The 13756-nt window shown below is 37.9% G+C and overlaps 1 protein-coding gene across 3 annotated transcripts in view; it reads left to right on the top strand.

Moving 5' to 3' along the window:
• gcfc2 (GC-rich sequence DNA-binding factor 2) overlaps nucleotides 1–13425 on the top strand; it is a 14525-nt gene extending 1100 nt beyond the window's left edge. Inside the window, exons 2-18 of one of the 3 annotated variants that reach the window (XM_027172538.2) lie at nucleotides 307–408; nucleotides 502–636; nucleotides 717–956; nucleotides 1241–1338; nucleotides 2260–2366; nucleotides 2709–2892; nucleotides 2991–3114; nucleotides 3828–3888; nucleotides 5521–5606; nucleotides 5754–5953; nucleotides 7757–7901; nucleotides 9029–9150; nucleotides 9237–9313; nucleotides 10135–10201; nucleotides 12475–12621; nucleotides 12723–12862; nucleotides 13221–13425. In XM_027172538.2, coding sequence (XP_027028339.2) covers nucleotides 307–408; nucleotides 502–636; nucleotides 717–956; nucleotides 1241–1338; nucleotides 2260–2366; nucleotides 2709–2892; nucleotides 2991–3114; nucleotides 3828–3888; nucleotides 5521–5606; nucleotides 5754–5953; nucleotides 7757–7901; nucleotides 9029–9150; nucleotides 9237–9313; nucleotides 10135–10201; nucleotides 12475–12621; nucleotides 12723–12862; nucleotides 13221–13341 — 2156 coding nt within the window. In that variant the 3' untranslated portion in view covers nucleotides 13342–13425. Of the gene's footprint in view, nucleotides 1–300; nucleotides 409–501; nucleotides 637–716; nucleotides 957–1240; nucleotides 1339–2259; nucleotides 2367–2708; nucleotides 2893–2990; nucleotides 3115–3827; nucleotides 3889–5520; nucleotides 5607–5753; nucleotides 5954–7756; nucleotides 7902–9028; nucleotides 9151–9236; nucleotides 9314–10134; nucleotides 10202–12474; nucleotides 12622–12722; nucleotides 12863–13220 lie in introns of all 3 variants that reach the window. The other 2 variants (XM_027172536.2, XM_027172537.2) reach the window with 2 other exon arrangements.
• Nucleotides 13426–13756: the final 331 nt, after the last annotated feature.

Raw genomic sequence — 13756 nt, 5'->3', positions numbered from 1 at the left:
GGACTGCTGTAATACACTTCTGTATGTCACTCTGGATAAGAGCATCTTATAAATGTAAATTGAAAGACCTTCCCAATTTTTTGCCACTGTGACAAGAAGTTCTGAAGATTAACAGACAGCAGTCTTGCTGACAGACATCTACATTGGCTTTGTAGTGAAAAAGAAGAACTGAAGAAGAGAAAACCTAATAAGGGTGATCACATTCAGTGATTCTTTAGGTGGAATCTGGAAATTCTTTAACATTTAAGGAGACTGGTGGTTTAAATTTAGTATTCCTAAAAATAAACTTGTGTTCTGTAGGAGCAGGTGAGAGTGAGTTCAAGTTGAAAAGGGCTGTGGATAAAGCCGTGGTCTTCCAGTCTCGCAAAAAGGAAGATTCGCCCATCAAGGTGACACCTTCACACCGAGGTACAACACGTTTGGATATTTCATTTTATTGTTTCCATAACTGAGACTTGTCTCCGAGCCAAAAATCACCTCGGTCACGTTCACTCTGTATAGATGTGGAAGACATTGAGCTTAAAGAGCAATCAAATAGCAGTACATCTGAGGACATGTCTCCAGACAGCGAGGATGAAAACGACTCTACAGCTTCCAGCTCTTCCAGCTCTACCGCCGCCTTCAAATCACAGACCGGTAAACTGAGTCAGGTCACATCGCTGTATATTAACCAAGAGCTGTTTGATGCACTTTATGATTTGGTGCCTTTATTCTAGTGAACATCCCTAATGCGGAGAAGATCCGTGCAGCTAAGGAGCAGAGGAGGAAAGCAAGAGCGCAGAGAGACTACATCCCTCTGGATGCCGACGAGGAAAATGAAGCTGAGGTTGGTGACAGAGAGCAGGATGAGAGCGAAAAAGAACGCTGCAGTGATGACGAGCTGGACGATCATGAACGCAGGATCCAGTTTGCACCCAAATCCAGAACGCTTAGAGAACGGATGACTGAGAAAATGGGTAAGAATTGGAAAGTAGAAGCTTTTTCTTTCCCCATTTGATCCTAAAAAAAAAACATTTAATAAGCTAATCTATGTTTCTTCTCTCATTATTTAAACAAAGATTAAACACCTTCAGAATGCAGAAATTCTAACTTTAATATACTCTCTTGCTTAAATATGCTGTTTTTCAAATCCACATGTCCTGTCATTCTTAAGAGATAATTAGGTACATGATTAATGATTCATTTCTGCCGCCATAAACTCTGTTTAAACATGTAGCCAAACTCATCATGTCCTCGGTAGGTGGGAGCGGGAGTGAGGAGAGTTGCTCTGATAGCCAGGAGGAGGACCAGCACCTCTGGGAGGAGCAGCAGATTGGAAAAGGTGTTAAACGACATCAGGTGAATGTCACTGATTTGAAGAACAATTTTTTTGGATAAAGTGGAAGTATTTTCTGGACGATTTGTGATAGAATCCAAATGAACACAACACCCGAATACAGACACAACACTGAGGAAGTTAATTAGCACACAGGGTAATTACTGTGGCTATTCTTATCTGACAGGGGCATCATTTGTAAGCCATAGTAAATGCGTTTACTAAGTATACTTTGCTTTTTCGGTTGAAATTTGTCTGACAAACATTAAGGGGGTTTTTACACCTGGTCACTTCATGCGCTTTCTGTGATCTGATAGCTATCCAATCGTAAACAGACCAGGTGTAAATGCCCTCTGAAACGGTTTCGAGAAGGATATAAATCCGATCGCTCAAACCACTTCAGGAGGAGGTCTGGGACGCATTTCAGATGAAACTGGACAGGTGTAAATGCATGTGGTTGTTCAAGCCACATACGTCAGCACTATACTCCTCCCAAACGGAAGTACGTCACTCTCAGGTGACTCGTGAGTCGTGCATCGCGCCAGAAACAAATATGTTTTCCCACCAGCGCTGGCTCCGATCTTTCACCCAGGTGTCTCGTTTGGTCTTAAAATGCAGAAAACAGTAAATGCTGTTTTTTCTAGCAACCGTTTTTCCAATTACCCCGGAAATGAGGGAAAATATATTTGCATATTGGGCGGGAGTAGAAAGATCAGATTGATATCCGATTCGCCAAGACGCATTTATGTGGCCTAATGTAAATGGAACAGTTCTAACAAATCAGATAGCTATCGGATCAGAGAAAACACATGAAGTGACCAGGTGTAAAAAGGCCCTGATTTGGATTTTCAAAATACTTCCAAAGTGCTGTTTTGATCAAATCCGTAACTGTTTTCAAGACTTCAACTTTGACGTATTTCTTCCATAATGACTTTTGTGTTCAGAAGCAAAGCAGAAAGGTCAAACCTCTCAGGCAGAAGAAAACGGTCGACATCCCCGAGACTCTTTCACTGGTCAGCATCGATATCATAAAAAAGAGAATCACCGGCAAGTACGTATCCGTTCTACTAGTAGAAATTTGTTTATAACAAGTTTATATTTACAAAGAGATAAAAAAAAAACCAATTCAGCCAACCACAATTTGCTTAGAGCAGGTTTGGAAACATTTTTTGTGTGCAATGCCCTTAACACTAGAATAAGAGAAATGTAAAATCCTGTGGATAAGGACATGTGCTAAATCTGCATAGATGTACAAAAATGTTAGTCCCATTGCAGCGATGTTCTGTGCTACCAAAAGTCCTTGACTGCATTCATTTTATCATCAAGTCTAAACCTATAAGATAAATGATCAGCAATTTACAGATTACATTTGCATGTGTTTGTATCTCTTCAGGCTGGAATCTCTGAAGGAGGTGCAAAGGGCTCATGAAGCTGAGCTCAGGAGGATGCAACATGACATAGAGAGTGCAAGGAGTTGTGCAGAGAACCTGGAGAATCATCTCGCTGACAGCCAGCTCCTCTTCTACCGCAGCATGAACACCTTCACCCAGAACCTGGTAGAGTGCCTGTCTGAGAAGGTCAGAAGTTCGTATCCCGTATCTCATACCTCTTACCTCATATGTCAGGCTTGAGGAATGAGGTTTAAGGCTAACGCAGTGTGTCGTGATTGTTCTAGATGCAGCTGATCAACTCCGTGGAGCTGGACATGCACAATCTGTATATTGACCAAGCGGAGGCGCTGTTGTCTCAGAGAAGAAAAGCGGTGCAGGAACGTTCCAGACACCTTCAGCAGTTAACCTGTAAGTAGACACTTTCATGCTGACTTGTTTGGTCTAAGTGTATTACTACTAGTAATAAATTAGGATGAGAAGTAAAGAGGTAAAAAAAAAAAAACGGTACATATTGTTTTCTAATTTCATATAGTATGAAAGTAAAAAGTGAAATCTCTGAAATATTGGCATGAATTTCAGCGTTTTGTAGAATTCAGTCCGTCTCCTTTTCACGTTTATTGACTGTATGCACACGACTTGGCACAGACTCCACATATCCGTGCAGAAACGGATCTATTTTAGGTCCAATCCATCGGAGTCATTGTCTGAAAATCTGTTCTTTTGTACAAAGCAGTTAATATAGTCAATATCACACTTTTTACATTCATTTAAATAGGAACTTGGAAATAGTACAGAATCATAAATATATGGAATATTCACGATGTCGAATATTTCTCATTTTTAAACCTTGTTTGGGGGAAAAGAAATATTTTCAATGTGCTCTCAGACTTTTGGACCCCACTGTATGTGATGTTCTTTTCAAAACTCTTTGCTTTTGCTTTAATTAGTCACTCATACTGTGGAAATTCAGAGCATCACATGATAGTTTGAACTCTAAATCCATTACTGCTTTATCATTTACCATTATAGTTTGCTCGACCATCCACCACTCAATCCTGAAGGCTTCTCATCCTCCATTAGGAAATGATTAATCGTTTATCTCTAATGTTTCCATCCTGTAGACAGCTCTGATCCACACAGCAATGGACAGGCACCGGGGAAAACCAGCACGGCTAAAAACAGGTGAGAGACAATGTGACTCAACATAGTGCACAAATTAGCTGGTAAATGCAGTAGGTACAAATATCAAGGAAAGAATTCCGACTCGGAAAGTAAACAGCGTCGAGTCGAATCTTTCGTTGTCATTTAAACCTCGTGCAGAGTAAAACGTGTAAAACGTTTCTCCAGGATTATTGTGCTACATAAAGCACTAAAACGTGTTTTACAGAGAACTACTTAAAGTGCAAATGTGTGCAAACAGTGCAAGACAATACAGTAGTATAGTTAGTGGACAGTGCAGCACCGACCAATACACAGTTCTGTATTGAGGAAAGTGCAAAAGTAAAAATGCTATGGATATAAACATAAAAAGACAGAAGCAGAAGAAATGTTGACGGTCCGATACAGCTTTTTGTTTTTGTGTTATGTTTGTGTCTTAAAAACGTATGTGCAGAAATTGCAATAGTTCAAAGATATTTGTGTTGGTGGGGAAGGCGATGGGCTCAGTGGTGTGTGGGTTGGTGTCAGTCCAATCTCTGGGTATTAAGGAGTCTGATGGCTTGAGGGGAAAAAACTGTTACACTGTAGTCTGGATTAGGGTCCGATCGCATCGGTGCCTTTTACCAGAAGGTGAAGAGTTCGTGTGAAGGGGGTGTAGGTCATCTTCAGTGTTGATGTGTATATTTGTGTGATGTGTATATTGTGTATATCATCGCTGTCGGGCGGAAACCTCCTATGTCCAAATTTTGTCAATTTCATATTTTTTTACATATCGATGCTATTGGTCAGTCCCCACATGGGTCTGTTATTTTTACAAGTTATTAATCAAACTAAAGTCTTGAAAATAGCTTGAGCGCAAATCTCTTAACTCCATCGGACACTTCAACTGTCCACCTCTTCTTCACTCCGCTGGAGAGCTTCGCGGCATGTCCTCAAGATTAAGAGTCGCAACAAATCAACACGTCTTCTGAGGTAAATGTCTTCAAAACACAGTTCTGGTGCTCGTCTGAAGGCCGGAATTTAGCGCAAGACAATCTACTGCTATGCGGACTAATCCCTGTGCATTGAGCGTTTTTTAATTTCCTGAAAAATAATGGTTTTGGAGATACGAGGATTCCGCCCGACAGCGACGATATATTTGTGTATATTATTACTGTGTATATATTATATCACAAACAGGTGATAAAGGAAAGGCCAAAGGCTGTTGTACTGTGAGAGAATTTTGCTGACACAATTTGTGTCCACGTAACCGCTTAGAGAAAAGAGTCACTGCAAATCAATGCAGAAGTTATTCTGAGGTGATGAAGTATTTGTATCCTGATGGGATTGGTCTCTTCCTCCATGACAATGCCCTTATACACCTGTCACGAGAGCTGACTAAATGATTTGATGATTATGTAAATAATTATGCTGTGGCCTTCAGTAACTAAACCTCATCCCAGGCAAACATGTGGGAGATTGTGGACTGCCATGTTAAACAACATCCTTCTACACTAGAATCTGTGGTAAAGCACACTGAAGCTGTTCGTATCCAGCCCCTTACTAAAACTTATCTCCGTTTGCTAGTTTTTTCTTTAATTTCACACCTGTCTGTATATTTCAGTGCGTTAAGTACATGTTTTGAACTATGTTTTGAGATCTCTGATTATATTCCAGTGAGCTGTCAGAGGACGATCGTGGAAGCGTTCCAGATGATTTGGAACCAACAGCAGAGCAGGAGGAAGAACTGCAGGCTAAGAGACGTACGTCTTCACCCAGGACTAAATTCAGTTAGCATATTAAGATGAACATATCAACTATCGACAGCACTTTATATTCACTTTCATTAATAAACAGAGTTGCAGCAAAACTACGGTTGCTAATGGTGACTTTTGGTCTCTGCTCCACAGAGGACATCCTGAAGGCAAGTCAGGAGATTTTTACTGATGTTCAGGACGACTTCTCAGACGTGAAGAAAATCCTCTCCAGGTTTAATGAGTGGCGTGTGTCGTTTCCAGAGTCATATACCAATGCCTACATCAGTTTGTGTCTTCCTAAACTCCTGGCCCCTTTAATACGACACCAGCTCATTGGCTGGAACCCTCTCAAGGTATCATACTGTTTCTTACTACAGTTTCTGTGATTCAAAGAAAGTTTTATGCCACTATAGTACTGGGGTCTCCATCCATGCCACAACTGTCCTTCTTTGCTCTAAACTCAGTCTGGTAGCCATTTCACTACTTACAAACCACAACACACATACTGTGAAGGAAAGAAAAAATGTTTCCCTTAAGCATTAACATTTTTTTTTTTACAATTGTTGTAGAGTCTTGTAAAGTTTAATTTTTTATTGTAAGCATATTTTTCATTTCCCCATTATTTAAACAAGTAATATAAACCCTTTTCCCTAGGTTGTCCTCTGCCACTAAGGAAAAACCTAAAACAATCAATTAAGATCTTTTTCCACCTTTCATGTGATACAGCAACCAAAAACATTCAAGTGAAAAACATAATGTGATTAACCATGTGTGTGCACTCTTGTTTATAATGGGGCATATAACTGCTCATGTTCTGTAGTAATTATGAAGTTGTCCTCAATTAAGTGATTCTGCTTAACCCTGAATGCTTATCAGCTGTTTCTGTAGGATTTTCTTGACAGCCTCTTAGTTTCATCTGATATCTGAAGCCATGGTGCATAAAGAGCTTACAAAGCATGTACTGAATCTTAGTGAGGAAATATTTTGATCAGGAGGGGAAGGGGAGAGAGAATTTCTGAAACATGGAATAGTGTGAAAGTCACACGAACAAGAAAATAGCGCTTCATAGTGACATCATCAAAAACAGGATATCCGTCTGAAAATGGCGAAAGGACAAAAAGAAATCTTATCAAGGAGGTTGCTGAGAGACCTGTGGCTATATGAACGAAGCTATAGGGATATCTGAAGTGGCTAGACAAAAGCCAAGTCACCTACATTTCCCCAAACCATTGCAAAATGTGTTATGATCTAATGAGACCAAGGTCGAATATTTGGGTGTTACGACCCACTCTAGGGTTGGGACACACAGGGTTATATGTAGGAGATGGACAGAACAGAATGCCGACACACATCGCAGAAGTGTAAACAAGATGATCTATTTTGATTGTGGTATTTAAAGCACAATAAATCTAGGAAGACTTCAGGGTGGACCAAGGGCAAAATAACAATCAAACACTCTGGATTACATTTACATTTATGGCGTTTAGCAGACACCCTTATCCACAGTGACTTACAACTAAGGGTTAAGGGCCTTGCTCAGGGGCCCAGCAGTGGCAGCTTGGTGGACCTGGGGTTCGAACCCATGACCTTACAATCAGTAGCCCAACACCTTAACCACTGAGCTTCCACATCCCAGGGACTAACTAACCTGTACATGCAAAACAAAAACGAACAAAAAGAGAATTGCCTTCCCTAACTTCCCTTACCAACAAAACAAAAGGCAGTTACACTTCTACTACTACAGTATCAGTGTTTACAACACAATGATTATATTTACAACCAAGGCAGGATCTAAGTGCTGCATTGCAAGCAAAAGATGCATTTAACATTATCTGTGTGCCCGATTTATACAACCAGATAAACAAATGCCCTTTTTTTTCACTCTCTAAAATGTTTTTTTTTCTTTCTGTTCCTTGTTAGATCACAATAAAGGTAGAAAAATCTTGCAGTTTTAACAGGAGTGTGTAGAATTTCTTAGATTGTGTGTGTTTTTGGCTTATCTGTCCATGCAATTATTCATCCATGCATCCATCTTTTGGGATTTTGCATTTGATCCAAACAGGTTTAAGGTCACAGTGAGGTCAGATGGCACTTCTTGGTACTAGTTATGAGATTTTTGATAAAACTAATAACTAGTAATTGGATATGTTTGTCAGGCCGAAGGTGAAGATTTTGAAGCGCTACCTTGGTACTCTGCTGTCGAGAAATTCTGTCATGGACATGGCTACGAAGAATGTGAGAATGCCGATGAGAAAACGTTACCAGCTGTCGTAGAGAAGGCCATCCTGCCCAAAATCAGAGGTAAATTCAGCTTCTGATTTTAAACAACATGTACAAATTATTTCACCTTTAATGTGCACTGGTGTTCAGTTTTCATATGGAAGTTTATTAATATTATGTTTGGTTTAAAAAAACAACAAAGAAAACTTAAAAATTAGTAAACAGACTTTAATTCTGAGAGGATTTTGGGGGTCTATATATTAGATTAGATTAGATTCAACTTTATTGTCATTACACATGTACAAGTACAAGGCAACGAAATGCAGTTTAGGTCTAACCAGAGTGCAATAGCAGCAAGTGCAGGATATACAGTTTGTACAAGATTTAGATAAGTTAAGTAAAATGGTAATATGGAAGTGATTTACAGATGTGTGTGTGTGTGTACTATGAACATATAACATATCAGCTATAATTATAACTGAAATTTACAGAGGATGTAACAAAATATGGCTAATGTTATAAAAAGTAATTTACAGATATATATGTACTATGAACATAATATACAGATGAATATGTATGTACTATGAGTATAATATGCAGATGGCTATTAGTATAAACTGAAATTTACAGAATGGTGTGTGCTATAAACAAAATATATGGCTATTAATATAATATATTGCTGTTACTATAAACAGAAATCAGGTGGGTATATACAATGGTAAGGCAATGCTGAGCAGCAATGCAAAAAAAAAAAAAGAGCGCAAGTGAGCATAGTTTGTGTAATAGTCCATTAGTGCAATAACGTCCATTTTGTAAACAGTCCATTAGCGCAATAATGAAGTGTGAGGGGGGGAGATGTAACAGTGTATGAAGGACAGTAGGATCAGCGAGGGGCAGAGTTCAGTAAAGAGACAGCTCTAGGAAAAAAGCTGTTCTTTAGTCGGCTGGTCCTGGTCCGGAGGAATGAACAAGGTGTCGTTCTTTATTTAATAAAAAAAAGAACCTTAATTTAATTGAAAACTAATGTCTAATCTTTGCCCTACTAACACAAGGACAAACTGAGAAGTTATACATAGTTTATGTTCAGTATTGTTTTTTTTTTATTGTGGACATAAATGATGATGTACCATATCTCGACACTGTGCTATACATAAAAAGTCATCTCAAGTTTTTCACAAATCCACGGTCTTGCTTGTTTTACCCCAAAGGTTTTGTGGAGCTCGTGTGGGACCCTTTGTCTCTGCAGCAGTCTCAGTGTCTCACATCGCTTTGTAAGAGGATACAGGAGGATTACAGTGTGTTTGATGGTGAACAGAGCAAGCCCGTGAAGGTACTGTTCACTGTATCTCACAGCACTGATGGGGTAAATATCCTCTGCCTTAATATCTAATGTCCTATATATATGATCCCATGCAGGCTTTTCTGGAAGCTGTTATTCAGAGACTCAGGGATGCTGTGGATAATGACGTGTTCATCCCTTTTTATCCAAAAAGGTAAGGATGCAAGTGCTCATTGTTTTCTATACTATCTCACTATTTGTACACTTGTCCTCTGGTAGACATTTTCAGTTCATCCAGGAATTTGGACTTTTTTGTGATTGTTCGGCCCAAAAATGTTTTTTTTTGCTGCAGCTTTTTTCAAAACTTGAGTATATTTTGTGTTCATTCTCTGTCACTATGCTAATATAAATGATTTTTGGGTGCAAATAAGGGTTTTGATAAACTCATCTATCTGTTGACTACTACATAAAGATTCATGACTACTAGTTTGTACATTATGGGCTGTCAGCATATGCATGTGGTAGACAGAAAAATCTGGGATCTGGTTGCTGTGTTTTACCAACATTAATTATTACACATTATGATTATTATTATTAATAATAATAATAATAATAATAATAATAATAATAATAATAATTAGAAAATACAATCATCTTTATCCAAAAAAGACTCTTCTCTCGTGTAAAAGGAAGAGTCTTTTTCTTCTTCTTCTTCTTCTTCTTATTATTATTATTATTATTAGTGCTGTGTAGCATAAATGGGTATTACAAAAGTTTATAATTTCTCTACGTAACCTCTATTTTATTTAATGCCAGTCTACCAAGTGCTTAAGTGAATCCTCTAGCTGCATACAGTCTGATTGTTTCCCTTTCATTTGTCTCACTTTCCTGCTATTACATTGTAATCTACAGCAGCAGCACCGTAGGACTGTAAATGCTCTCATTTTAATGTCTAACATTCAGTAACTTCTCCTAATTAGTTCGACTAATTAACTCTTTATTCCATCATGTATTTTCATTGTTTTCATCTTTTAGTTATTTGGATGACAAAACATCCCCACAGTTCCAGTTTCAGAACGAGCAGTTTTGGAGCGCTGTTAAGGTATTGTGCTTTCTACTTCTCATCTCAAGGCAACTTCTAACCTGAGTGAAAAAAATCTCTTCAGCTCTGAATGCATGTAATGTGTAGGTTGTTCCCACAGAGATACCACAAAGAACATTATATGTCCACATCTTGTCCAAGTGTCCTATTGAACATCTTTCTAACATTCTTAGTACTTGTTTGACTTTGTAGTATACAGATGTGAATGAGTAATGATTTATAGTCCCACTACCAGGTTCTCTTCGGAGTCTGGTTCCTCTCAGGATTTCTCACTCTGGTTGTCTCATTTTTTTCATGCCAGTCATTTCTGGCTTGTTCACTGGGGATGGAAATATAAATCTTCTGGATTTCTGTAAAGCTGCAAGTGATGAAGCACGTGCAAGTGATGTCTATTGTTAAATACATATTTTTTGACCTGAATTGAAAATTGAACGTCAGAATGAAATATCTAAACTGACATTTATTCAACAGACATACTCGGTGCAACTTTATACATACTTTATTCTCATCTCTAAAGTTCAGGATGCAGAGTGAAGACGAAGAATAAGGCAACATGGACAAGGCATTTTTTTGCCATCGATCAGCTATGCATTGATATTACTGGCTGATTGGTATTAGAGTAAATATATGTTGTTGTTTTTTTTTGTGGTGTAATCACAGATTATTAATTAGCACTGAATATGATCTGACCACAATAATAAGTTCTCTCCGTCTCTCTCACACTGGCTGATGTGTGCGTCCATGTGTATATATACATAAATTAATAATACAGACCAAAGACACAGAATTTCACTGAGGATTATTATTTCTTCTCCTCACTTAGTGTCTTTAATGTAAAGAAAATACCACATAGGTGGTTATATTGCTCAGTTACATACTCTGTTATGTTATAGTGAGAGAACAGCAGAACAACCAAGTGGGCATTTTAATATTTAATTAGCTTTTTTTTTTAATGACGATGAACAGGAACAGAAGCATCATTTTTGTTGCGTGCAGCTACACCATTTGCTGAGTCTAACAACACTTCAGAGCAGGTTGTTGTAGTTGTCGTTGTTTTCTCCCGTTACACCGACAGCTGTGATTAGATAGTGATTTGGCTTTGTGTGGCACTGGAACACAGTGATGAAAGAGAAATGCAGTGCAGTGGAAAATAACACTCTCCTCTATCACACAGTATGCTGTGTAGAATTCCTTCAAGTCAAGACAAGAAGCTTTTATTGTCATTTCAACCATATATAGTTGACGTAGTACATAGTGAAATGACGCATGTCTTCAGGACAGTGATGCTACACAAAAAAACAACACAGAGCTAAGGATATAAAGTAAGTTGTTCCTGGCCACATGAAGTGCGTCGTGTGTAATCTAGTGCAAACAGAAAATACAAAACACTACAGGACAAATACACAAAATAGCGCTGACCAGCGTGCATACTGTGTATATGTATGTATGTGTGTGTGTATGTATGTATGTGTATATATATATATATATATATATATATATATATATATATATATATATATATATATATATATATATATATATATATTAGTGTGTGTGTGTGTGTGTATGTTTCTGAACAAAGTGGGTTCTTGTAAACATATAAACAGTAAATATTTACATTTACGGCATTTAGCAGACACCCTTATCCAGAGTGAATTACACTGAGCAACTGAGGGTTAAGGGCCTTGCTCAGGGGCCCAGCAGTGGCAGCTTGGTGGACCTGGGGTTCGAACACATGATCTCCAATCAGTAGCCCAACACCTTAACCACTGAGCTTCCACATCCCTACTATCCCTAAATACAGTAGCAGCAGTTGGATGAGGTAAAAAATAAAGTGCTACCTTTTCAGTGTGTCCAGTTTTTTTTTTTGTTTATCAACAGTGTGGTTGCTTTTCACTTTGGCTCGGTCTCCTTCCACTTTTCCTCTTTTAAAATTTGGCCTTTAAAACAGAGGACAAAGTGTAATTTTTAAACTTCAATCAACAAACCCTTCTCACTGTAATGCTTAACGATGGCTTGTTTTTGACAGATCTGCAGTAAAGACTACAGTATCAACAGAACCGCATGTGCAGTTTGTCTACTTGTGATGTGTGAAATGCAGTGCATTTGAATGCAATTTAAAAACTCTGGGTCTTAACGGGGTCAGGAAAGCCAGTGCTGGTCACTTTTGGGTTGTATAAAATGTTTGATGAAGGTATCTGTTACTTGCAGACTTTTAGATAGCAATATTAATCTGTCAAACATTTCCTGTTTTTTTTTTTTTCTTTTTCAAGTTGCTTAGAAACATGGCATTATGGGATGGCTTGATTGCTCAGGAAGTTCTGAAGGAGCTGATGCTGGACAAACTTCTCAACCGTTACTTAATGATGACTCTCCTGAATGAGTCAGACACAAAGTACATTATACAGAAAAGCAAGAAGGTAATGGTGCAATGAATCAGATAAAAGCTATAGTTAGACGTGTCGGTCTTATCAGTAAGTGCACAGATTTTTTTTGTTTGTTTTTGTCTTTTCCCTGATAGGTGACCGAGTGTTTTCCAGGGTCCTGGTTTGTGGCTCTTGACACTGAATCATCTCTATCACAACTGCAACACTTTAGCAAGCATCTTCTTCAGACAGCAGATTTATTATGTAAAGACAGAAAGGATCCCAGTAGCTGCAGGTAATGTGAACCAGAGCTATGAATAAACTGATTCTTTAGAGCTTTAGAGTATTAGTCACTGAGTTACAGCAAGGTACTTTTTTTGTCATTGTATACAATACAACGAAATGTAGTGCGGCAGCTTTCAGACAGCAACGAGGACATTTAAACATAACATAACATCCTTAAGATATTCAACAAAAAAAATAAGGAATAAATAGAGTACACTGTAAAATATTTACAGTTTTTCACATATTGTAATTGTTTATTGAAATGTACAATGAGCTGTATTTTATTGCAACTTATTCAGATTTTAATGTCACAGTAACACGAGGTATATTAATTTATATACTACTTTTGTTTTTTTGTTTTGTTCCAGCAGAACTCTTCTATCTGATGTCATGAATCTTCTTGGGACCATCAAGGCATCTGAGAGCATGAGGATTATAGCAGATAAATACAATTGCCATGATTTGTTGGAATCTATAATTAAGCCATAGTTTTAGATCAATGAAACAATAAATCTATTTTTATAGCCACGTATTGTGTCACCAATAAATATGTGAAATTCTTTTTTGATTGAATTGTTGCTAGTTTCATTTTGTCGGCTCATGAGGGTTTTTTTTTTGTTTTGTTTTTTATCTTCCTGTGTTATTCCAACCGTTAACCCAAATAATCCTACAGCTCGATCAACAATTCAATACAGGAGACAATCAGGAACTGAAATATAATAAGGGATCTGTGATCATTAACTGCTACCATCATCAATGAGCACTTTATTAGGAACACTTTAACAATAATCAGTAGGAGCTTCCTTTGCTCTGGAAAACAGCCTCAAGTCTTCATTGTATGTATTCCACAAAAAGTCTAAAACATTCAATTTTTTTTTATTCAATCAATTGTTTTGTATAGCAC

The sequence above is a fragment of the Tachysurus fulvidraco genome, chromosome 12 (genome assembly GCF_022655615.1).
Source record: "Tachysurus fulvidraco isolate hzauxx_2018 chromosome 12, HZAU_PFXX_2.0, whole genome shotgun sequence".
In the NCBI taxonomy this organism is placed as follows: Eukaryota; Metazoa; Chordata; class Actinopteri; order Siluriformes; family Bagridae; genus Tachysurus; species Tachysurus fulvidraco.
The sequence above is the reverse complement of the archived record's forward strand: the minus strand, read 5'-3'. Positions and strand labels throughout refer to the sequence as shown.